This window comes from Vulpes lagopus, chromosome 2, assembly GCF_018345385.1.
Source record: "Vulpes lagopus strain Blue_001 chromosome 2, ASM1834538v1, whole genome shotgun sequence".
NCBI classification, from domain to species: domain Eukaryota; kingdom Metazoa; phylum Chordata; class Mammalia; order Carnivora; family Canidae; genus Vulpes; species Vulpes lagopus.
In genome coordinates, this window is record NC_054825.1 from 159,707,510 (window position 1) to 159,733,926 (window position 26,417).

General features: G+C 41.4%; 1 protein-coding gene across 1 annotated transcript in view; it reads left to right on the plus strand.

The window, feature by feature from the left end:
* Positions 1–1,080: 1,080 nt before the first annotated feature.
* Positions 1,081–26,417, plus strand: part of NLRP5 (NLR family pyrin domain containing 5) — a 37,925-nt gene continuing 12,588 nt past the window's right edge. Inside the window, 9 exon segments of the mRNA XM_041733995.1 lie at positions 1,081–1,177; positions 10,443–10,460; positions 10,463–10,801; positions 13,587–13,664; positions 16,574–16,630; positions 18,936–19,000; positions 20,697–22,351; positions 23,602–23,772; positions 25,740–25,907. Of these exon segments, the coding sequence (XP_041589929.1) occupies positions 1,081–1,177; positions 10,443–10,460; positions 10,463–10,801; positions 13,587–13,664; positions 16,574–16,630; positions 18,936–19,000; positions 20,697–22,351; positions 23,602–23,772; positions 25,740–25,907 (2,648 nt within the window).

Sequence of the window (26,417 nt, forward strand, 5' to 3'; positions counted from 1 at the left end):
CTTAGCCAAAACCAAGATTTGGCCATTCAACCAACTGAGCTATCCAGGTACCCCTCATTTCATATTTAAAGAACCCTTTTTAAAAATTAAATATGACTCCTAGCTTTTTTTAATGATTTTAGTCCATTAATACAATAGAATAAGTTCAAGGAGAGGTTTCTTGGACACACAGGAGGCTGAACTAGAGCCTTGCTATGGAGATTGGTCCACGGGATGTCAAGAAGCTATAGGAACATGCAAGTGATCTCCCCTCCAACCTCATGGGGAGGGACTGTACATCACAGAGCAGACTAAACTCTTTCAGGTCTAAACTATGCCATTCATGATTGAAGTAGTTAGAACAGCATTTGGAACTCAAAGATCTAGAAGCAGTCATATAATCATTTTTCTTTTGAAAAATCATCTTTTTCTACGCTGTATAATGATCAGGTATTACCTGTGTTGGTTTATCTGCTCTCCAAAAGGGTTTCATTACAAAAGTCAGAGCAGTTGGGATCCTCAACCCCTCGCCCACCCCTATGTCAGGAGTAGAGAAAAATAAAGGTCCGTCAATGTCAAACAGCTGGAGCCAATGGTGAGCTACCACCACTACAGTCTACAGTGAATGAGGCTCAGAGATGGGCAATAGAAAGCCAGAGAATCCACTCACTGACACGTGCCCCATAAGGCCCTGGAGACACTCCTTTGCTAAAGCTATAGGGGAATGTACCTTGGGAAGAGCCAGGCTTGAAGGTGTGACAGTGTCCCCAGGCTTTGTGGTAGTGTCTTAGCTGGGGAATGGGGGCTTCACACCTCCAGACTCAATTGGAATAGGGTGTGGCTCAGGCAACGGGTTTTAAAAATTCCCCCTGGTGATTCTAACCTGGGGTGAAGTTTGGGAACAGCTGAAGTAGGAGCTATCTGTTAGCATAGCTGGGAATCACTTTGCAATGAATCAATGTCTCAATATGTTCTCTAGCTTAAACTTACACAGTGTTGTCAACTATATCTCAAAGCTGTGGGGGAGAGGAAAAACTCTAGGAGACTACCATTAATGTGGAGACTCATGGTACAAAGTGGCTCGTATTTCTGTCACCCAAGATGGACACTTTTGAAGGCGAGAACATTGTTTCAGAAAACGTTATTCTGACAACAGACAGGAATGCTTACTATGAGTTCACAGGGAATCCAGATAAAAGTTCTATGGAGAAAGTAGATTAAACAAACAATGGCAGTGTGGCATCAGACTGTGGTCAGTAAATGCAGACTGTGTAAAATAAGGACACACGCACAATTATCATTGTGAGACAGCCTGCTGAAGGCTGGGCGCAGGTGTGCTGCGGGGAGGCAGCATCTTCACCAGTAGCATAAAGATAGGCACAGAAAGCAGCTGTTCCACATTGTACGCTGGGCCTGGCCATTCCAAGCCCAGGGCAGCCAATGGGAAGCAACAACGTCACTGGCCCAGGATTCCCAAAAGACCATCACTAGCTTGTGGTTGCCCGTGAGCCAGGGAGCAGGCTCTGGTTTGGGAGGCAACTCGGTGAGTTGGTGAGTATTTTATCCCATCTTGTTTCTAGTGCCTTCCTCTCTCCTTTCCCTGTGACTGATTAGGATCTATTATTTGAGCTTTGCTCTGTTCCCCCACACTCACCATTTTGACTAGCCAGAGCCCAAGGACCAAAGACCCTTTTTGAAAGAATGATGTGTCCCGTTGCACCCATTTGAATAAAGTGTTTTTCACATTTGCTTATGGTACGTTCCTCAATCCTTTCCAGTCTCTAGGTCTAAAATAAAGAACAGTCGAGAATGCTATGGTTTCAAGTTCAAGACTGGCTGATGTCTAGGGGGATGCCTGGGTGGCTCAGCAGTTGAGCAACTGCCTTTAGCTCAGGCATAATCCTGGGTTCAGGGATCAAGTCCCACATCAGGCTCCCTGCGTGTAGCCTGCTTCTCACTCTGTCTGTGTCTCTGCCTCTCTCTGCGTGTGTGTCTCATGAATAAACAAAAATCTTAAAGACTGGCTGATGTCTGGACTTGGGGAAGTTCAGGGGTATTGCTGTGTTCATCGTGTTAATTCTGTGTTATGGGTTATGGTTACTGAAATGCTATACGGTCCTAATGATCTTTGTCAAGTGAGGAAACTGAGTCACAGATTAATTAAATGGTTTTGCCTGGGGTAGCAAGGGAGGAATCCCTATTCAGGACTGCATGTGACTAATCCCCAGCCCTGTAATCTTGACTGCTTCTATGGCATCATTCAAGACCCCTGTGCAGAAAGCTATTGCAGGTAGAGGTTGTAAAAGATAGGGGAGCACTTTGGTTAGTCTTTCATTTCCAGAAAATAACCTTAACCACCACTCTTAATTTACAACCTTCCAACCTACAATCTTGCCTCTGTGAGAATAATGTCCTTACATTCTCCCCAAACCCTCTTCAATTTTATAGGAGAAGGTGTCCATCTGCCTATCCGTCCTTCCAGCTGGGCTCCTCCCTACTCGGTTGGGTTTGATTATCAGCTCCCTCTCTGGGGTGTATTGGAAGAGGTGGAGCATTATGATCAGGTGTGCATTAGGACGCTTTTTCCTAACAGCTGTTCAATTTTACAGAACCTCAGCTTTCAACTCTGTAAAGCGAACGTAATAATACTCTTGGTATGTTGACATTACTTATGGGAAGTTCAAAGGAGTTGCTATGAGGTATCTAAGAACGGATTTAGGGAAGTACTCATTTAATTTTTTGGTTTACGCTTGTAGTTTTACTTTTTGCTCTGAACATAGAAACTTTGTCAGTCATCTCATCCTAAAAATAATCTTCCTGAGACCACTGTTATTTTTGTGGATGTTTTTTACAACCTTGATTCTCTTGTTTATCTAATCCCGCTAGTGATTGCTTTGTGCCATATAGCAAAGGTTTAATTCAAATTGGGTCTGTATCAGTGTTCAGGTATGGCAATCTGAAGTTCATTCTCTTTTCATTGAGCTTCCCATATTCATTTAATCATTTAACCAAACAGTTGGGAGATTTGGGGTGGGGGGTTATTTTGCTTGGTTTTCAATCCCTATGTATCCAGGTTGTTTTATGTTGGGGGGAAAAACTAGGACATTTTTGTTTAAAATTACAATTTCTCTGTGGTTAGGACGTAACTCTTTTTTTAAGGATTTATCTATTTGAGAGATCACACCTGAGCAGGAGGGAGGGGCAGGGAGAAGCAACTCCTCACTGAGCCTGGAGCCCTAAGAAGGGGGGGAGAGGCTCCATCCAAGGACCCTAGGATCGTGACCTGAAATCAAAGGCAGACACTTAGCCATGCAGGCACCCCAGGATGTAACCTCTTTAGCATGTTCTTAGAAATAAGTATTTTTCCCTTTTTCCACCAATATGGTCAATATTCTTCATAAATATTATATACGAATGTGCAGAAAAGTGGGTGTTCTTTAAAGTAATCACATAAACTTTTCCCATTGTCAGTAATGTTTACCTGGCTCTCTCCCCCTAGTCTTTTTTTTTTTTTTTTTTGGCCCTTCATAGATGGGTTATGGTAAGAACTGTGTTGTTAAAATACATTTCTACTAGCTTCTAAAATTATTTCTAATGGTGGTAGTATTTTGAAAATGCAAACCGTATGAGAAGGCATAAAGTGACAGGTTTAGGGTTTTTTAATGAGCTTTTTTGCAGAACTATCTTAGCAATCAGGCTGTGGTGAGTCATGTCAATCAGAGCTTTAGTGACTTATCTACCTATTAGGTTACTGTCTACATGCTGATGGTCTTTTTTTTTTAATAATAAATTTATTTTTTTATTAGTGTTCAATTTGCCAACATACAGAATAACACCCAGTGCTCATCCCGTCAAGTGCCCCCTTCAGTGCCCATCACCCATTCACCCCCATCCCCCGGCCCTCCTCTCCTTCCACCACCCCTAGTTCGTTTCCCAGAGTTAGGAGTCTTTATGTTCTGTCTCCCTTTCTGATATTTCCCACACATTTCTTCTCCCTTCCCTTATATTCCCTTTCACTATTATTTATATTCCCCAAATGAATGAGAACATACACTGTTTGTCCTTCTCCGATTGACTTACTTCACTCAGCATAATACCCTCCAGTTCCATCCACGTTGAAGCAAATGGTGGGTATTTGTCATTTCTAATGTCTGAGTAATATTCCATTGTATACATAAACCACATCTTCCTTATCCATTCATCTTTCAATGGACACCAAGGCTCCTTCCACAGTTTGGCTATTGTGGACATTGCTGCTAGAAACATCGGGGTGCAGGTGTCCCAGCGTTTCATTGCATCTGTATCTTTGGGGTAAATCCCCAGCAGTGCAATTGCTGGGTTGTAGGGCAGGTCTATTTTTAACTCTTTGAGGAACCTCCACACAGTTTTCCAGAGTGGCTGTACCAGTTCACATTCCCACCAACAGTGTAAGAGGGTTCCCCTTTCCCCGCATCCTCTCCAACATTTGTTGTTTCCTGCCTTGTTAATTTTCCCCATTCTCACTGGTGTGAGGTGGTATCTTATTGTGGTTTTGATTTGTATTTCCCTGATGGCAAGTGATGCGGAGCATTTTCTCATGTGCATGTTGGCCATGTCTATGTCTTCCTCTGTGAGATTTCTCTTCATGTCTTTTGCCCATTTCATGATTGGGTTCTTTGTTTCTTTGGTGTTGAGTTTAATAAGTTCTTTATAGATCTTGGAAACTAGCCCTTTATCTGATACGTCATTTGCAAATATCTTCTCCCATTCTGTAGGTTATCTTTTAGTTTTGTTGACTGTATCCTTTGCTGTGCAAAAGCTTCTTATCTTGATGAAGTCCCAATAGTTCATTTTTGCTTTTGTTTCTTTTGCCTTCGTGGATGGATTTTGCAAGAAGTTACTGTGGCCGAGTTCAAAAAGGGTGTTGCCTGTGTTCTCCTCTAGGATTTTGATGGAATCTTGTCTCACATTTAGAGCTTTCTCCATTTTGAGTTTATCTTTGTGTATGGTGAAAGAGAGTGGTCTAGTTTCATTCTTCTGCATGTGGATGTCCAATTTTCCCAGCACCATTTATTGAAGAGACTGTCTTTCTTCCAGTGGATAGTCTTTCCTCCTTTATCGAATATTGGTTGACCATAAAGTTCAGGGTCCACTTCTGGATTCTCTATTCTGTTCCATTGATCTATGTGTCTGTTTTCGTGCCAGTACCACACTGTTTTGATGACCACAGCTTTGTAGTACAAAGCCTGAAATCTGGCATTGTGATGCCCCGGCTCTGGTTTACTTTTTCAATATTCCCCTGGCTATTCGGGGTCTTTTCTGATTCCACACAAATCTTAAGAGGATTTGTTCCAACTCTCTGAAGAAAGTCCATGGTATTTTGATAGGGATTGCCTTGAATGTGTAAATTGCCCTGGGTAACATTGACATTTTCACAATATTAATTCTTCCAGTCCATGAGTATGGAATATTTCTCTATCTCTTTGTGTCTTCCTCAATTTCTTTCAGAAGTGTTCTGTAGTTTTTAGGGTATAGATCCTTTACCTCTTTGGTTAGGTTTATTCCTAGGTATCTTATGCTTTTGGGTGCAATTGTAAATGGGATTGACTCCTTAATTTCTCTTTCTTCAGTCTCATTGTTAGTGTATAGAAATGCCACTGACTTCTGGGCATTGATTTTGTACCCTGCCACGCTGCCAAATTGCTGTATGAGTTCTAGCAATCTTGGGGTGGAGGCTTTTGGGTTTTCTATGTAGAGTATCATGTCAGCTGATGGTCTTTTTTTGGCTGACCTCTGGGGGCTTACGTCTTAAGTGCTCCTTCCCCATGATAGTGACAAATGCTTTGTGGTTGACTTGTCTTAATTTAGGACATTTTGCAAGAAGTCATTTTTGCAAAGGCTATAAAACCATGTTAGGTCCTGTCTAAGCTGCAAAACAGGATGTCAGTGCTGTTTTAGCTGTCCTGAATCCCACATTTTCTTGTTGGGGAACCGTGGCCCTGACTACCAAACTGTCCACCTAATTCCTAACACTTCCCATGACCCGGTGAGATTACCCTCCCCAGCACAATGCACTTTCTGCTCATCCCCCAAAATCCTGTGTGTGGATTGTGTTAATGTCCTACAGACTAGGGCACCATTTTGTGCTGATTGAGCATTTTTAAGGATGCAGAAAGCTTAATTGCTTAAATTAACCCACCTGTTATGGATCGGTGGTCTTTGGTCTTGCTGTTACAAGCCTTTGTCTACTAACATTTGCATTTAAAAAATAAAAATCTAAAAAAATGCACAGATCTTGCCAAATTGTCCCCTCCCCCCCAGAGACATGGCTCAAGTTTATACTTCCACCAAAAATGTAGGAGTACCTTTTTCCTACACTATATGGAAGCAGTGCAATGATCAAACATTATGGACACTGCCATAACGTCAAACATGGGACAACATTGAAATTTTTATTGATCATATTATACCATTGATTTCAAGTACATTTAAAAGCCATATCCAGTTTTTTAAGGTATTCATATCCTTTGCTCATTTTTAATAAATTGAGCTATTGATCATTTCCACTGACCAGAGAGCGCTCTCTATAGAAACACATGACGATGGTTTCTTTGTCATGTGTTTCATATTTATTTATACCAGTTCATTTCTTAGATGAGCTTTAAAATGGCTTTTTTCACTGTTTCATAGGCAATTGATGAATTATTGAAAACTACATCTGAAACTAATGTACTATATGTTGGCTAACTGAATTTAAAATAACCAAGTGGCTTTTTGGTGGTGGGGGGGGGGGGTAAGGAGGTAAGTGAGTTGAATGAATTTTTGTCATCTTATTTGTCTTATTTTAACCTTTAAGAACTTCTGTTCCATCTGCAAATTATTTTTAGGAATTCACAAACCTATACATTTTAAGATGTAGCATAACTTGTACTATCTTAGACCTTAGGAAACCATAACCTCTCATGGAGGTCCCCACCTAGCTGAGACATCAATGAAGTAATTTTCCCCAAAAATGTTCTTATCCATTTTTGGCTGCTTCTAAGAACTTTAATTAGTGTCTATTACCGTAAATATATCAGAACTTCTGGGGTGATATATTGATGACTTTCAGGAGAAGTGGTATTCTGAAAATATACAGTCTGTCTTTTCCCATCAAGGGTTTTATCATGAACATGCTAAAGCTTTCAAAACAGACACTTCACTTTCCTAAATAATACTCTTTTTTTTTTTTTTTTTATCTCTGTAGCTAATCTGATGGTTGTTTCCTGACTGGCTATTAAGATTAGGATGAGGTTCTAGTGCTCCTTCAGTAGCACATACACTAAAAATAGGATTAGGGTGGGGATTTATATCTCGGATTGATTACCAACTCAATTCAATGATATGATTTATGATGGTTTTTTAACCCACCTGCAAAGGTTACTATTTTACCTTTCTTTGCCACTTTTATACTTCCGTAGCAAAGCAATTGGATAAAGAAAGGAGAATATAGTAAATGCTAGGGGAGAGTAGAAAACTGAGGAGAAATGCTCAATCTCCCTCCCTGGGAATCAGTGAACTGCATGCCACCTGAGAGCCAAATCCAGCCCATCACCTGTTTTATTGGAAACAGCTTTCCCACTTATCTATCGTCAATGGCAGCCAAACTTAGTGATTGAGACCGAGAGCTAATGGCCCACAAAGCCAAAAAGAGCCAGCCCTTTGCAGAAAGTCTGCTGACTTCTGCTCTTTTTAGGTTTCACCGATAATATTGCTGGAGCTTTTACTAGCAGAAAATAGTTTGAAGGATGTCTAGTTCTAGTTTGCAAAGCATGTCTTCATACTACTTATGCATTTACGAGACCATGTGATTTTTGCTGCTTAATTGCTTAATTTTTCTGGGAATGTGGAACTCTTTTGTTAAACTAACATCCGCGCTCAGTTTCATCAGGATTGAGCTTCGTTCACCTAACTATGTGTGGCTCTTTGCCTCTACTCTATGGAATCTGTCTTCGAGTGCATGTGTGTGGTGGGTTTTTTTATCCTTTTTCCAAATCCTAATTCTCACTACTCATGCTCACCCCTTTATAGAATAAAGCCTTTCTACTAGGGGATGATAGTTGATTTCCCCCAATAAAGGAGTGTTTTCCTCATGCCACAAAATACTGGTAAAAACTGATTACAGTGTAAAGAGATGCTACAAATATTTCAAACCTGAGGTTGCTCAGATATGTGAAGAGTGGTACAAACACAAATGAAACTTCCTTAGTAAAAACTGTAGGATATTGGGCATCTGTTGGCCACCCATATGTCTTTGGAGAAATGTCTGTTCAGGTCTTCTGCCATTTTTTAATTGGATTATTTGGAATTTTTTTGTGTTGAGTTGTATCAGTTCTTTATATATTTTGGATACTAACCCTTTATCTGATGTCATTTTCAAATATCTTCTCCATTCCTAGGTTAGTCTTTTAGTTTTGCTGATTGTTTCCTTTGCTGTGCAGAAACTTAACTGTACTGAAATTAAAATTTAAAACAAACTGTAGGCATTTATTCTGTCTATAGAACTAAGGTTTCTGTTCCAGACTAGGGAAGGGAGTGATTACTAATCACTCTTATAAAGGTTTTAATTGTGTGAATAACAAACATAGTAGCACAAAAAAAAATTTTCCCCCAGAAGGTAAGTAGGTTAATAGAAATCCTGCCTCATTTGACAAAATCAGGAATTCCAAAGACTGGATTAGAATAGCCTTAAGCGTCCTATGTCCTAATCTCCAGACATTCTGAAATTACCAAAGGATAAAGCTATTTTAGCCTCACTCACATGCACAAATAAACAATTAAATCCTAAATCTAACTGCCCTGAGCAGTCGTTAACATATACTACTTTGCTGGGGACGTCTTGTTCCCAGCATGGGATAATTAGAGCAGATGGTACTCAGGATTTCGGCACATGCTCTTGGCTGGTCCTTATGCTGACTCCCCACTTGTGTCACTTCACAGAAACACCCAGGAATATGGGTACCAATTCCTATCTTCCAGGGGAGACAGTAACCACTCTGAGGCTGTTACTTGCCCCAGGAGACACCTCATGAATGTCATGGAAGCAGAAATTAAAGTTGGAGCTCTCACTTCATCTGGGAGCCTGTACTCATAATCACAGAAGTATACACTTTTTAAAAAATATATTTTATTCATGAGAGACACAGAGGGGGGAGGGTACAGAGACACAGGCAGAGGGAGAAGAGGTTCCATGCAGGGAGCCCGATGTGGGACTTGATCCTGGGACTCCAGGATCATGCCCTGGGCCGAAGGCAGGCGCTAAACCGCCGAGCCACCCAGGGATCCCCCAAGTATACACACTCTTAACATCTAATTGCCTACATGGACTCTTCCTCATCTTTATGGAGATATGAACAAATTAAAATTATATATCTAAGGTATCTAATGTTTTAATACAGTATACATTGTACAATAATCACCAAAATCAAGCTGATTAACCTATCCATCACCTGTGTGTGGTGAGAACATTTAAGATCTAATCTCAGCAAATTTCTATTCTACAATACAGCACTGGTATCTATCATTACCATGATGTGCATTAGATTCCCCAGGACTTATTCACCCTGTAGCTGGAAGTTTGACCTCTGACCACCATCTCACATTTCCCCCACACCCAGCTGCTGGCAACCACCTCTTTACTCTGCTTCTGTGAGTTCTGCTTTCTTTCTTAAGATTTTATTTGACATCACAAGCAGGGAGAGTGGCTGACAGAAGGAAAGGAAGAAGTAGGCTCCCCACTGAGCAAGGAGCCCGATGCACACTTGATCCCAGGAGCTGAAGGCAGATGCTTCACTGACTGAGCCACCCAGGCACCCTGAGTCCTACTTTCTTAGATGCTTCCTCTGTGCCAGCTGACCCTTCAGACTTGGCACACGAATATACAGATCTAGTCAAGTCCATTAGCTGCCCTCTGCCACAATATTATCATTAGCAATTCATCGTAGCAGAACTCTCTCTGGGATATAAAGGGAAAATTGGAAAATGCAAGGGGGGAAAAAACTGTATTAGCTTCTCTAGGCAGCTGGTCAATTCATGATAATGGTCTGAGGGGTGCTACCTCTGAACTGTTTTTGAGAGGCACTTCCCATAAATCGGGCATTTGTGATAACCTATCTCCTGTATGCTGAGGAAAAGCTTGTGCCCATGTAGGCCACTTCATCTCTGAAAGCAGTGTTTGAAATACTCAAGAAATCTAAATTGTCACAATGGAATCTCTATGTCCCCCTCTTCCACCAGCACAGAGCCCTTCTGAGTTTCCTTCCATGTATTTTACAATCTTCAATTTCTTTAACCTCTCTCACACAGTAAATTGAAATAATCTTAGCAACCCCTCCCTTAAAATTACATGTAGAAAACAGCAGGTGGAGGGACAGAGAGGAACTAATTACCAGGAACCAGTGTGTGGGTCAAAGGAGCAAAGCGCAGATGCCCTTATTCTTTCACAGGCACCATTTGCTCCATATTTTAAAGAATCCACTCTTCCATCAAAACTCGAGCCCTGAGCCTTGTACTAAGATGAGAGAAGCCAAATTACCCTGTTTTTCCAACTACGGACTGCAGTGGTGTTTCAAGCAGCTAAGCAAGGAAGAGTTTCAGACATTTAAGGAATTGCTCATGGAAAAAGCTTCAGAATTGGCAGTGTGCTCCTTTCCATGGGTTGAAGTGAGCAATGCCAATGTGGAACATCTAGCCTCCCTCTTGCATGAGCATTATAAAGAATCTCTTGCCTGGAAAATATCCATTCACATCTTTGAGGAGATGAACCTGTCCACGCTCTCTGAGAAGGCAAGGAAAGAAATGAAAAGTGAGTATGATTTGGGGCAAACATGGGGGTGGGAAAGAAGGGAGGTGACTTCAAGTTTACATGAGAATGCGGAAGTTATCCTTGTTCCCTAGTTGGGTCCACTTCCATGGCATGAGTCTGAAATGTGAAAAGTCACTTGTTTGTTTTCCTGCCTGGCTGGAAATTAGAGTAGTCTCCAGCCTGTGGAACAGTGAAGGAGAAGAAATGAGTAGATGGACCCTCTACCTGGACAAAATTTCATTGAAGTTTGTAGACAGAATTTGGAGTCATAAGTGCTAAGCTTGAGCTCTGGACTTCAACTTGTTCTATGTGTGACTTTGGGCAAATCCCTTTTTACTCTGACCCTCGGATCCATATCTTAGAACAGTAACTGTGATGCTTACCTGTGCTGTTGCAGAGGTTCAGTAAAATAATGTACATAAAGTGGTTAACAAAGCTTCATTCGTTTATTGAGAATACTATGGTGGTTGTATGGTGGGTGTCTCCCATATTTCTCACCCCAGCTCAAGGAACCCTTCTAAAGACTGACCTTGGGAAGTAGGAGCCGCGGGTGGGGAACATGTTGATTCAGAGCTAGGCAGGAAGTGGGACCGGTGTATGGCGGATGCGGTCATGAAGATAGGTACTGGTTTTGGATTAGGACTTGTTTTCTCACTTACCTTCTTTAAAAAAGAATGTGGCCATTTGCCTTTGGTTCTGGCATGGGATTGGGAATGGCCTACTCCAACTGTCAGCATGATTTCCAGGCTCCATATCTTCTACATGGAAAATATGTCAAAGAGCAGGAGTAGTAACTTACACCTGAGAACATCCCAGTGGGAGGAAAAGAGAAATCCTGTTTATTACTCAGGAATACTGAAGTGCCCTGGAGTAAGCTGACATTCTTCCGTAACAATGTTATCAGTAATGCTTTAAACTCCAGCACACTGTTTATGTATTTGAAACGAAGTCTGTTTCTTGTTTTGTATTTTCTCTTGGAAATTGCAAGGAGGTGGTCTTAAAGGAAATAAATTAAAAATAGGCAGCCCCCCCCCCCAAAAAAGACTGACCTTGTCAGACTGCCGGTGTCCCTATTATAGCAACGTACTCAGATCAAATTGTGTGATGAGCTTAGGGTATGTAGGAGAAAGGTAGTGTGGGGAAAATAGCTCTCTTTTATCAGGAGAAATTCTCCTGTTCAATTGTGGACAGAACTTAGAGTCCCAAGGGTGAGCAGTCAGACTGGCCCCAAAGACTACAGGTATGACATTCCTAGATGTAACTCAGCATCTACAGCTGCAAGGGACCATAAGAGAAGCCATCTCTTCTGAGCTTTTTAAAAAAAACAAAAACAAAAACAAAAAAAACAACCCTGTATGGGGAACATGTTGATATTACTCACAGGAAATTAGGGTTATAAAATTAAAATGATAGCTGATATTTACTGAGTCAGTACTCTAGGTGAGGTACTATGTTGAAACTGCTACAATGAAGTCCCAAACCCAGCCAATGAAATAGGTTCCCTATGGCAGAACTAAAACAGAAGTTCTACCAAGTTATAAAACCTAACCAAGTTCATGAGCTAGTGGGTGACAAAGATGAGATTCACTATTTAACATATATTTACATTTTCATGGGTAATGTACCAAAGATTTCTAGCTCCTGGTGCAGAAGGGAAGAAGGATTGATGGCAATTTTCTTTTTAAATGGTGTAGATAAACAATTTCCTCTTTAAGTGGTCCCTATTCTGGACCAGAGTGAAGACTAGACGCCCTTTCTAGAAGAACTGAAGTTCAGTCGAACAAATATTAAACAAAGAAGCTAGCCAAGCTAACTGGACATGGTAGAGAATAACATGATGAGCAGCAGAAATAGCATTATGAAGGCTTTTAGCAAAGAGTGTGTTTAGACCATGGAGAACAGGAGGGAACAAGTCAGATTTTGGGCGGGGGGGGGGGACTACAAAGCCAACAACACAGAATCTTAATAACTTTAATAGAAAAGCGTAAACAATTCATTTATAAAGGGATGGGGGATAAAAATAATCTAGTTGGCATTTCAGCATTGTTGCTGAAGTGCTATGTGGTCCAGAAAGAGTCCTGAGTAGAAGTGGAAAGACAAGCTATGAAGCCATTCTAGTATCCCACGGAGAAATAGAGGTGTCTTGGGCCAGGGTGGCAGTGGCCATTAGAAATGTAATTGGAATAGGTTTCAAAAGCAGACGCAACAGTTTTATAGGACTTAATGTAGAGAGAGGATAGGCCATCAGCGATGGCGCCCGTGATTCTGGCATGAAAAAGTGGGTGGATGAGGTTCTATCATCTCACCTCAGGAAATACAGGAAGAAATGTTTGCAACAACTAGACGAGAGAAAGAATGATTAGTGTTAGAACTCATGAGTTGAACACCTCTATTTGGATAATTCACAGGCCTCTAGAGAGTACTTAACTAGTTGAAGTTCCAAGAAAGGCACTGAGAATGACTCTTGAAAATGAACTCCTGATAACTGTAATATACTGCCTCATTATGTGAATTACCCAAGGTCATATAGCAAAAATGGGACTAGAATTTACCAGTTCAAGCTCCAAGCACACTTTATGACAAATCTTTGCTGCTTCTCTGTACTGATGGTACTGGAGGATCTGACTCCACTCTCTCCATTATCAGCTAGTCATGGAATTAACTGTGCGATCCTGAGGCTTTCTTGATTCCACTCAGTAATTTGGGCAGGAGATGTTCTCATCCCTAGTCTTAGTAACTGTTATGCCTTTATTGAGACTAATATGTCCTCTCCTTGTTTTTGCAGAATATTCACTGACTGAAATTCCAGAAAATTCTACACCAGAGAAGAATGACCAAGAACCAAACATGAAAGAAGGGCCAGGTCAGTGTGAATGTGGTGGAAAAATGGATCTGTCGAAAGCCACATGGGACTAGTTAGTGACATGTCCAGGACTGGAACTTGACACCTGATAACCCAGTGCTCTTTCTAGTTCAGCATCCTGTTGTTAGCTGGTTGTATGGGTTCTGAGTACCTAGTAATCAGTCTTTCTTATTCTAAGTCCAAGAGAGTTCTGTGATCTTAAAGCTTTCTTACAACTTTGGGTTCCCATCTTCAGTTTGGGCATCTTCAAGACCTTAAAACTTATACTTCAGTGGAAGAAAAGGGAGAGTAACAAAAGGGGTCAAAGCAGCGAAGCCAAAACATAGAAGGAAAGATGTAGGCTTGCATAGTCGGCATGCATTCCCCACTGTCACTCACGCTACCGCCTGTATATTGCTAATCTTCCAGCATGGGCATTGACCATGAAGTCATTAGACCCTCAAAAGAATCAGGGTCAACTTTATGTTGGGCATCTTGGTCCAGGCTGTGTATAGGAAAGCTCCCTTCAAAACTAAAGTCTGAAATAGCCAAACTGTGGAAGAAGCCTTGGTGTCCATCGAAAGATGAATGGATAAAGATGTGGTCTATATATACAATGGAATATTACTCAGCCATTAGAAATGACAAACACCCACCATTTGCTTCAACGTGGATAGAACTGGAGGGTATTATGCTGAGTAAAGTAAATCAATTGGAGAAGGACAAATATTATATGGTCTCATTCATTTGGAGAATATAAAAAATAGTGAAAGGGAATAAAGGGGAAAGGAGAGAAAATGAGTGGGAAATATCAGAGAGGGTGACAGAACCTGAGAGACTCCTAAGTCTGGGAAACGAACAAGGGGTAGTGGAAGGGGAGGTGGGCAGGAAGATGGGGTGACTGGGTGACGGGCACTGAGGGGGGCACTTGACAGGATGAGCACTGGGTGTTATGCTATATGTTGGCAAATCGAACTCCAATAAAAAAAATATACAAAAAAAATAAAGTATGAGAAATTGATGAGTCAGAGTCTCATACTACCAGAAGTTATAAATTGTTCCAATTTTAATGTAAATGTGGGCTTAGCGGGGTAGTCCTATATATCATCTTTCCAGGGATACAATTATGTCTTATGCATTTATAGATCACTAAGTAGGGATGTAGTAATGGTATGAAATAAAGACACTGCCTGGCTAATCTTGGTTATGGGACCAAAACTGACAACAGCAGGGGTCTTACCCTGCCACATTGGGGGAACTCCTCTAAATTACCATTGTACACAAGAACTACCCCTTGTAGAGACCTTATGGGTCAAGCATAGTGCCATACGCTTTAATCTCCTAAATCTCTGGTGTGATGAGCACTGGGTGCTATACTATATGTTGGGTAATTGAATTAAAGAAAAAGAGAATAATCTCATAAATCTCAACAGGATCCTGTGTGGTAGTAACTGTAATTCCAATTGTCCAGCAACAAAACAGATCCAGAGGCTAAAGAATATGCCCAAACCCTACGGGTGTAGACACACTAAGCACTGCTTTATCTGTATGCCAGAAGTTTTGGGATGTTGTTAAATCCTCGCATTATGTCTTGTGGCCCATCTTGGAGAAAGTTACATGTGCATTCCAGGGGACCATGCATTTTTCTGTTATTGGTGTTATTGGTTTTCTATATCTGTTTCCACTATTTTCGATTTCAGTAAATGGCACTGTTATCCACTGGGTTATTCATTCCAAAAGCCTAGTCCCTTTTTAATCTTAGACTTTTTCTTTCTCTACTTTCCATCCAATGAATCAAAATCCTATAGTTCTACATCTAAAGTATGACCCATTTCTATGTTTTTCTATCCATATCCTGTATGCAAGAATCATTACCTTTGAAGCTCTTATCTGTTTCTGCTCTGCTTATATGTAATCCATTTGCCACACAATAACCAAAGTGATCTTTTAGAAATTTACATGTAATAACTTGACTCCTTTGCTTCAAAATGCTTAAGTCGTTTTCTGTTATATTTTTGTTCATTTATTGTATTATTTTTTTTTTTACAATTTGTACAAACACCACCTTATGACTATTCCTTAAATACCATAAGGTCATTCTCACATCCCCTAAGTCAAATATGTACTTAGTCATGTTAAGGAACTAATTTTTATTTTTTATTTATTTATTTTAATAATAAATTTCTTTTTTTATTGGTGTTCAACTTGCCAACATACAGAAAAACACCCAATGCTCATCCCGTCAAGTGCCCCCTTTAGTGCCCGTCACCCATTCCCCCCCACCCCCCGCCCTCCTCCCCTTCCACCACCCCTAGTTCGTTTCCCAGAGTTAGGAGTCTTTATGTTCTGTCTCCCTTTCTGATATTTTCTACCCATTTCTTCTCCCTTTCCTTCTATTCCCTTTCACTATTATTTATATTCCCCAAATGAATGAGAACTAATTTTTAATAAGCAGACACAATGGTTATTCTTGTTAAGTTGTACACACCAGAGGCTGTGCTATTTCTCTACCAAAACACCCAATTTTATCTTCAGAGCAACTCCACAACATAAGAACCATTATCCCAGTTTTATAGATGAACATACAGAAGCCTGTAAACCCAGCAAGTTAACTAAGACCTCACAAGCAGAAAGCGACAGAATTCCCACTTAAATCCTGTGTCTAACTCCAGACCCTTGGTTCTTATCCACCACGTTCTATCCCTCATTTTAATGACTGCCTAAAGGTCTCCAAAGAATTAAAAGCAAAAATGAGACCAGAACCTCATATCTTCTGACTTTTGAATCAAGTGCTCATTGTATAATTAATCTCTAGCTGAGCCAGTGGCTGCCATGTTTCAAACTGGTCCTGAGATGTGGGTCTGTACCATCTCTGATTCACATACTCATATATGAGTGGGGGAGTTTATTCTTCCCTCTCTTTTTTACAGAAATTTCTCAAGCTATAGAACAAGATGGTGCCAGAGCAGCAGAGACAAAAGAACAAGGTAAAGAAAACTGATTCACTTTGTTTTTTTTCATCCTGGAATAGAACTCGGTGAAAACCAGTCTATGGAGTTTGCCTGGCAGAGGAGTCCTCTGCCCCTTTGCTAATCCACATTTGTCTCTTTTTTTTTTTTTTTCCAAAGTTCTTTTTTTTTTTAACTTTTATTGGTGTTTAATTTACCAACATACAGAAAAACACCCAGTGCTCATCCCGTCAAGTGTCCACCTCAGTGCCCGTCACCCATTCCCCTCCAACACCCGCCCTCCTCCCCTTCCACCACCCCTAGTTCGTTTCCCCGAGTTAGGAGTCTTTATGTTCTGTCTCCCTTCCTGATATTTCCCAACATTTCTTTTCCCTTCCTTTATATTCCCTTTCACTATTATTCATATTCCCCAAATGAATGAGAACATACACTGTTTGTCCTTCTCCGATTGACTTATTTCACTCAGCATAATACCCTCCAGTTCCATCCACGTTGAAGCAAATGGTGGGTATTTGTCGTTTCTAATTGCTGAGTAATATTCCATTGTATACATAAACCACATCTTCTTTATCCATTCATCTTTCGATGGACACCGAGGCTCCTTCCACAGTTTGGCTATTGTGGCCATTGCTGATAGAAACATCGGGGTGCAGGTGTCCCGACGTTTCATTGCATCTGAATCTTTGGGGTAAATCCCCAACAGTGCAATTGCTGGGTCGTAGGGCAGGTCTATTTTTAACTCTTTGAGGAACCTCCACACAGTTTTCCAGAGTGGCTGCACCAGTTCACATTCCCACCAACAGTGTAAGAGGGTTCCCTTTTCTCCATTTGTCTCTGATGCATCAGCCTCTTCCCCAAGAGCTCCTAGAATCATCACCAAGGACAGAGTCATGTATGCTCACTGTGATCATCTACAGTCACTGGGTATGAAAATAAATTCCAAAGACCTGTGATTCCAGTGAACTTGGGCATCAAGCACAAGCTCATTTGATAGGCACTAAATATAGAGATGAGTAGTCAAGCACTTTGTCCAAAATTACTTGGCTAGTGGTGATTTTTTTTTCTCCATTCTGTCAACCTTTGTTTCGTGAATACCTACCATTTAAAGAACTGTGACCAGAACACAGTGGTAAAATATCTATATATGGCCATGTAGAGTTATATGTTAACTAAAAATACAAAATGAAGATGAGATACCAGGTGCCATGATTATATGACATGGCAAACAACCTGTCAAGGAGGTGACAGTAGGCTTTCCTGAGGAATATTACTTGTGTCTTTTTTATTGAGCTGTAATTCATGTTCCAAAAAGCTCACCCTTTTAAAGTGTACAGTGGGGTTTTTTTTTTTGTATGTTCACATAGTTATGCAACTATCACCATTCTCTTCTTCTCTTCCCAAATAAGAAATTCCAAATTTTTCTCTTCCTGAAAGAAATTCAAAACCCATTATCACTTTACATCTCTACTTCCCCAAGCCTATGCAACCACTAATAGACTTTCTGCCTCTACAAATTGGCCTAATCTGGATGGATGGATGGATGGATGGATGGATGGATAGATAGATAGATAGATAGATGGCATCCTACAAATGTGGCCTTTCATGACTGGCTCCTTTCATTTAGTATAATGTTCATCCGTGTTGTAGTGCATACCAGCACTTGGCTCATTTCTACTATCCTATTGTGTAGATAGACCATATTTTCTTTTTCTATGCATCAGACAATGGGCATTTAGGCTCCCTTTGCTCTCTGGCTATCATGAATAATGCCACTACGAACATTCATGTACAAGGAAGTGCTGATGGACAGAAGTGCTTTGATTTCATTTTTTAAAAAAGATTTTATTTATTCATGAGAGACACAGAGAGAGAGGTAGAGACATAGTCAGGGGGAGAAGCAGGCTCCAGGCAGTGAGCCCAATGTGGGACTTGATTCAAGAACTCCAGGATCTCACCCTAAGCTGCAGGCAGACGCTCAACCACTGAGCCATCCAGGCATCCCTAGTGCTTTGATTTCTGAGATATTTAATACAAGTTGGTGTTTGGGGTTTCAGGGGGAAAAAAAGGTTCAGGAATGCTTCCTGCCTTTCTAATTAGACAACCTGAAGGATGGTGATGCCGAGAGTCAGTGATTTATGTGCCTTTCAAGCTAGGCTTTTATTCTACCTCTACAACCCAACCTATGTTAGCCTTAGGTGTGTTATGTAATCTTTCACTGGACAAAAGCTTGAAGACCTAGTGGTTGCCAGAATTGTCCATTTTCATTTGGGATGAGTAATAATAAATGCCAGTATTAACGACCTCTCAAGAATAATTGCCACAGACCAGGTGCTGTTCTCCACATCTTACAACTATGCTGTGGCATCCTACAGCAGTCTCATAGGGGAGGTATTAATATCCCCACTTTGTAGATGAACAAACCACCATTGAGGGCGAGATGGGGCTAAAATTAGGCTTATGGAGAAAGCAATAAGGCAAACATCAGTTCAAAGGAAGTTCATGAAGAGAAACTTTTATAATTATCACTTATAGGAAATGTATAAGAAGGAGTTTCTGGTTGGAGGTAAAACATGAGTTTTTGATGCATTGAATTTGAGGTCCCTGTGACGTGTTAAGGTGATGAGTTTGACACATGAGCCTGGGACCTTGGGAAAGAAGTCAGCACCACAGACAGAGATTTGGAACTCTTGGTCACAGGTGTGACACTTGAGTCCGTGGGAGGAGAAGTGGCCAAGGAAGACCTGAATTCAACTGCAGGCTTACCTTTCTGGGGCTGCCTTACCTCTCTGAAAACCTACAGCCCAGGAACATAGCCTGTCCTTTGAGGGTAATGTATTGGTTTGAGCTCAGCAAAAAGAAGTTGTTCATATCTCAAGATCTTCTTCCTGTGGTTTTGATACAGGTCTCTTAATATCTGTCTCTGATACAGGATAATGGAGTTTAAGATTTAGAACTTCTCTGTAGAGATTTTATGTACAGATAGCAATTGCCTTATACACAAGAGAATCTTGCTGACTTTAAAAAATATATATATATTTATATTATATATTATATATATATAATATATATTTATATTTATATTATATATATATATATATATTAATAGTACTACCAGCAAATGTAAGGACCCAGGATTGGAGGGTTGGGGTTTTTTTTTTCCATATTATTGATTACCTAGCAGATGTCAGATTATTGAAGAGAGGTTGGAGGTATGGAGGTAAAGTGCTTTCATAGGACTTAAATCACAATCTAGGAACTAGACAATAATATGCATAAAAGAATTACTGTTTGTGACAAGTGCTATGATTAAAATAATGTGAAAGAATTATGGTTTGTAATGACGATAGTGGCTATTGATCATTTTTGCTAGGCCCCATGCTAATGAATTTTGAAGGCACATTCTCCCTTAAAGGTTTATTGCAACACTTTAAGATATGATGTTAATCCCATCTCAGAGATGGGGAAACTGAGGCTCAACTGACCCTGTACAGTAGAACTTGGAATTTCAAGTAGGATCTGGCTGACTTAAAAGGCCAGGATTGCCTTTTTATGCAGAGCTGGATTCCCCATGCCTGGAGGTATTTCTCCACAGCAACCTAGAGATGCACGCCTGTCCTGCAAGCCTAGAATTCAGGGCCACAGTGCACACATCCTCAGCTACCCTAAGCCTGTCTGTCTTTCAGAGACCACATAGGAGTGTTTGTTATATATTATTCATTTAACAAATACTGGAGTGTCCACAGAGTGCCAGGCATTATCATAAATAATGAAGACATGACAGTAAATAACAAAGTCCCTGCATAGTCTACTGAGGGGAGTAGGATAGTAAGCCAAAACAAATGTAATGTGTCAAGTAGGTAGTAAATGCTGAGAATAAAGATCAGGCTAAAGTGACAAATACTTATTTTGTAGGATATTCTTAAGCATTGAGGAAGTGATCTTTGAAGGCTGGAACTTGTTATCAGTACATTGCTGGGAAGGAACAAAAAAACCATGTGGGTAGACTGTCTGACTTGGGATCCTCTGATTCTACATCCAGGATTTGGGGTTTGTTCTGTTTGGGTTTTTTTTCCCTAAATTCCAGACTTTCTTCAAACATTGTCTCCTGTTTTTCTTCTCCCTTCCCCTGTCCAACCTGGGCCGTGGAGGTAACACATGGAACTACAAGGACTATGTGATGACAAAATTTGCTACAAAGTTAGATGAATACCATGGTTCTGAAAACTTTGCCTCAAACTATCCAGAAATGCAAACATTGCTTGGTGCTTTTAATCCAGACCAGAGGGGCTTCCAGCCTCGCACTGTGGTTTTGCATGGAAAATCAGGAATCGGGAAATCAGTTTTGGCCAGAACGGTCCTGCTGTCCTGGGCACAGGGTAAACTCTACCAGGGCATGTTTTCCTATGTCTTCTTCCTCGGTGCCAGAGAAATGCATTGCATGAAGGAGGGCAGTTTTGCAGAATTGATTTCCAGGGAATGGCCAGACTCCCAGGTCCCAATGATGGATATCATGTCCCAACCAGAAAGGCTCTTGTTTGTTGTTGATGGCTTTGATGACCTGGACCTTGCCTTCAAAGACAATGACCCAAATCTCTGTGAAGACTGGACAGACAAACAACCCACATCTGTTCTGATGCATAGTCTGCTGAAGAAAGTCCTGCTCCCTGAGTCCTCCCTGATGATCACTGTCAGAGACACGGGCATAGAGAAGCTAAAATCCATGCTCACATCCCCCCGTTACCTATTAGTCAGGGGCATCTCAGTGGAGAAAAGGATTCAGTTGCTTTGTCAGCACACAAAGAATGAGCATCTAAAGACACAAGTCTTGCATTCAGTGGTAGACAACCATCTGCTATTTGAGGAGTGCCAGGCTCCCATCTTGGGGTCACTCATCTGTGAGGCTCTGAATCTGCAGGAGGCATCAGGAAAGAGCCTTCCCCCTACCTGTCAAACTCTCACGGGCTTGTATGCCACTTTTGTGTTCCATCAGCTCACTCCACGAGATGCATCCCGGCGCTGTCTCAACCAGGAAGAGAGGGCAATCTTGAAGAACCTGTGCCTAATGGCTATGCGGGGAGTGTGGAACAGGAAGTTTGTGTTTTACAGAGATGACCTGAGTGTTCACAGGCTCAGGAAGTCGGAGCTCTCTGCTCTGTTTCAGACGAACATCCTCCTCCAAGATGGCAGCCATGAAAGATGCTACACGTTCCTGCATGTCAGCCTCCAGGACTTCTGTGCTGCCCTGTACTATATTCTAGAAGGACTAGAAACAGAGTGGGATCCCTACCCTGTGTTCATGGAGAACATGAGGAGTTTGGTGGAGCTCAAAGAGATCAGCTCCAATGCCCACTTGCTCCAGATGAAGCGTTTCTTGTTTGGCCTCATGAGCAAAGAGGTGATGGGAGCCCTAGAGGTCCTGCTTGGATGTCCTGTCCCCCTGGTGATGAAGCAGGGGCTTCTGTGTTGGATCTCTTTACTGGGTCAGCAGGCCAGCACTGCCACCCCACCAGACTCCCTGGATGCCTTCCACTGTCTTTTTGAGACTCAGGATGATGAATTTGTTCTCTTGGCATTGAACAGCTTCCAGGAAGTGTGGCTTCCCATAAACCGGCGTATGGACTTGATGGTGTCCTCTTTCTGTCTTCAGCGTTGCCAGTATTTGCAGAAAATTCGGATGGATGTCTGTGAAAGCTTCTCAAAGGATGAATTCACTGAGGCACATCCCCTAGCTCCCCAAGGGTGAGTCCTTTACCTCTGTCATTTTATTCTTTTTTCTTCCCGTCATTATGGAGTTATAATCAAATAAAAATTGTATGTATTTAAGATGTACAACTTGGTAAAACAATCCCCACGATTAAGCTAATTAGCATATCCATCACCTCACCTACACCTCACACACATTTTCGTGTGTGTTGCTAGTACTTAAGACCTATCCTTCTAGCAAATCATAAATATACGATACGGGATTGTTAACTGCAATCACATTGCTGTACATTAGATATCCATCTTGAGTAACTGAAACTCTGTACCCTTTGACCAACATTGCTGCTTTCCTGCTTCCCAGCCATGGGCAAACCACTGTCTTCTGCCTCCATGAGTTGGCCTATTTTAGATTCTGTGAGATCATATGCGTCTTAATGTTACTGGCTTATTTCACTTAGTATAATGTCCTTTAGGTTCATTTATGCTGTTTCAAATGGCAGGATTTCCTTATTTTTTAAAGCTGAGTATGGGCAGCCCGCGTGGCTCAGTGGTTTAGTGCTGCCTTCATCCCAGGGTGTGATCCTGGAGACCCAGGATCGAGTCCCATGTCAGGCTCCCTGCATGGAGCCTGTTTCTCCCTCTGTGTCTTTGCCTTCCTCTGTGTGTGTGTGTGTGTGTCTCATGAATAGATAAATAAAATCTTTTTAAAAAGAAAGCTGAGTAATATTTGCTGACGTGTGTGTGTGTGTGTGTGTGTGTGTGTGTGTGTGTGTGTCACATTTTCCTTATTCATGCTTTAGCCATCAGTGGACACTTAGGTTGTTTCCATATCTTGGCTGTTGTGAATGACAGTGCACACATCTCTTCAGGATCCTGATTTCAGTTCTTTTGTATAAATGCAATTATTAGATCCTGTGGTAGCCCTATTTTTAATTTTTTTTTCCTATTTTTAATTTTTTGAGGAACTTCCATACTGTTTTCTATAGTGGCTGCACCATTTTACATTCAAGGGAGAGCTAGAATTTCCAGGCAAACCTGATCCAAGAGCTGGTGGCTCTATATCATCTTCATACATTCCCCCTGGCATAAAAAAAATATTCAGGAGACAGGGTGGGTGTGAGAGTGCACAGTCACAGAACAAAGCGACAATATTAAATTGTCCGGAGAACCTCTAAAGCCATCCCTATCTTGCCATAACAGACTTATTTTTCCTCTTCTGACACTGCTATGGCAGTTGCTTCTGTTAAACTCCATCCTGTGGAAGTGTTTTTCCTTCTCCAATATAGGATGCTGATTAAGACCCTTGCTGATGAGTGGTGGGAAAGTCTCTGCTTGGTGCTTAGCACCCACCCAAGTCTGCAGCAGCTCGACCTGAGTGGCAGCATCCTGAATGAATGGGCCATGAAGACCCTCTGCATCAAGCTGAGACAGCCAACCTGTAAAATACAGAATCTGATGTAAGGCTGCCCTGGTACATGCCCCTTTGCATGGCTGTGTTACCACACTCGTCTCCCACCTAGGAGAAAAGATCCATCTAAGCATTTGTAATCAGAGGGGATAAGTGCTGTGGAAGATACAGGAGACAAATTCCCAAAAGCATGCAATAGGGAGTAACCAAAGACCCTGTGAAGGGATTATTGAGGTGGGTTCATTTACTCTAGGTATTGAAGGATGAATAGGAGTGCTAGCAGGGTTTTACTCTGGGTATTGAAGGATGAATAGGAGTGCTAGTAGGGGCAAAGGTAAGGGGGGCTCATTACAGGCAAATGGGTAGAGCATGAAGCCATTGCAAGATCAAAGTGCTAGACTTTGGCTTTAAATCAGTTCTTAATGCTTTCTGGTTCATTAATGTAACAAATATTTGAATTCACAGTAAGTGCCTGGGTCTGTGAGAGACCTCAGGAGTAGATGAAGGGCTAGTTCTGCAGAAAGCTTCTATTCTGGACTCTTTCCTACAAGACCAAGAGAGAAGCATATGTGACACCCAAGACTAGAGCAAGTCAACTTCTCCATGCAAACATCTCCTAAGTAGTTTTCATAAGCTGCACCGTGCCAGGGAGCCTGGCAAGGCCAGAGTCTTTGCAATGTTCTGTTCTCCTCCGTCCTGCCCCAAACCCCTCTGTCAGCTTTACCTTAGCATTACCCCCCAGGAACCCCCCTTCCCATCAGCTGTCCCTGCTCTCAGCTCCTGCTACACAGTGAGGAAACTGAGTCTGTGTCATCACTATATCGTAATACAGCAGTAAGGCATCATAATGGTCACAAGATTCGGACATTGTAAGGGTTTTAAGTAAATTCTCTAATGCCTCTTCAACTTCCTAAACTTCCTATTTCCCTAATTAGCTTTCATATCTCCTAAACTTTCCATGCCATTATATCTATATATTGGCAAATAACTTTTTTTTCCATCCAAATGGTGTTACATTATTATACACAGTCTTCTGACATTTGCCTTTCTTCAGCCTGAACTTAACCACATCTGTTTATAGTTCTGTTTTTGTTTTTTTTTTAAAGTAATCTCTACACTCAGCATGGGGCTCAAACTCATGACCACTGAGATCAAGAGTTGCATGCCTGGGGCATCTGGGTGGCTCAGTGGTTGAGTATCTGCCTTTGGCTTAGGTTGTGATCCCTGGATCCTGGGATGGAGTCCCGCATCAGGCTTCCCACAGGGAGCCTGCTTCTCCTTCTGCCTATGTCTCTGCCTCTCTCTCTGTGTGTCCCTCATGAATAAATATATTTTTAAAAAGTTGCATGTTCTTCAGAATGAGCCAGCCAGGTGCCTCTATAGCTCTGTTCTTAATGGACTGACCATATTTCATTCTCCAGCATAACTCTCTTATTCAGCTCTTTAAGTGTCTCCCCATAAGATCAGGCTCCATGAGAATATGAAGCATCAGTGTCACTTAATACTATTTCCAGTGCCTGATGCATCATAGATGCTCAAGTATTTGTTGCTTTAAAATTAAATAACTGTAGAGTGCCTGGCTGGCTCAGTCGGTGGAGCATGCAACTCTTGATATCGGGGTCATGGGTTTGAGCCCCATGTTGGGTGTAGAGATCACTTTCAAATTTTTAAAAAATCTTTAAATAAATGGGGGATCCCTGGGTGGTGCAGTGGTTTGGCGCCTGCCTTTGGCCCAGGGCACGATCCTGGAGACCTAGGATCAAATCCCACGTCAGGCTCCCGGTGCGTGGAGCCTGCTTCTCCCTCTGCCTATGTCCCTGCCAATCTCTCTCTCTCTCTCTCTCTCTCTCTCTCTCTCTGTATGACTATCATAAATAAATAAAAATTTTAAAAAAACTTTAAATAAATGCAAATAGTGAAAATAAGAGATTTGGGATGGGAGAAGAGGGGAAAAGAAAAACTGGGATACAGCTATCACCTGTGTCTCATGCATATTTTCTGCTTTCTCTTGTGTAGATTTAAAGGTGCACAGGTTACCCTGGGTCTTCGTCATCTCTGGATCACTCTCATCACCAACCGTAATATTAAATGCCTGAACTTGGAAAGCACTCACCTGAAGGATGAAGATCTGATGATGGTGTGCGAAGCATTAAGACACCCAAACTGCTTGCTGGAATCTCTGAGGTATGTTCTGCTTATGGCTTTTATGGCTTTGGTTTTGCCTTTCTTGTCTTTCCTTTTTAAAGAATTGTTCACAGCAAGTTGCAAATGTATCAGAGAAGAGGACAATCTGGAGATGGTGGTGGTGGTTGTACAGCAGCGTGTATGTACTTCATGCCACCCTTCTGGGTACTAACAAATGATCAAGGTGGTAAACTTTGTTATGCATATTTTACTACAAAAAAAGTAAATTTCAAAAAGGTATTCAAATTGGCAAAGAAGAATTCAAACTCTCCCTCTCCACAGATGACATAATACTGTATGTAGAATACCCAAAAGACTCCACCCCAAGATTGCTAGAACTCATACAGCAATTCGGCAATATGGCAGGATACAAAATGCCCAGAAATCAGTGGCATTTCTATACACTAACAATGAGACTGAAGAAAAGTTAAGGAGTCAATGCCATTTACAATTGTACCCAGAAACCATAAGATACCTAGGAATAGACCTAACTAAAGAGGTAAAGGATCT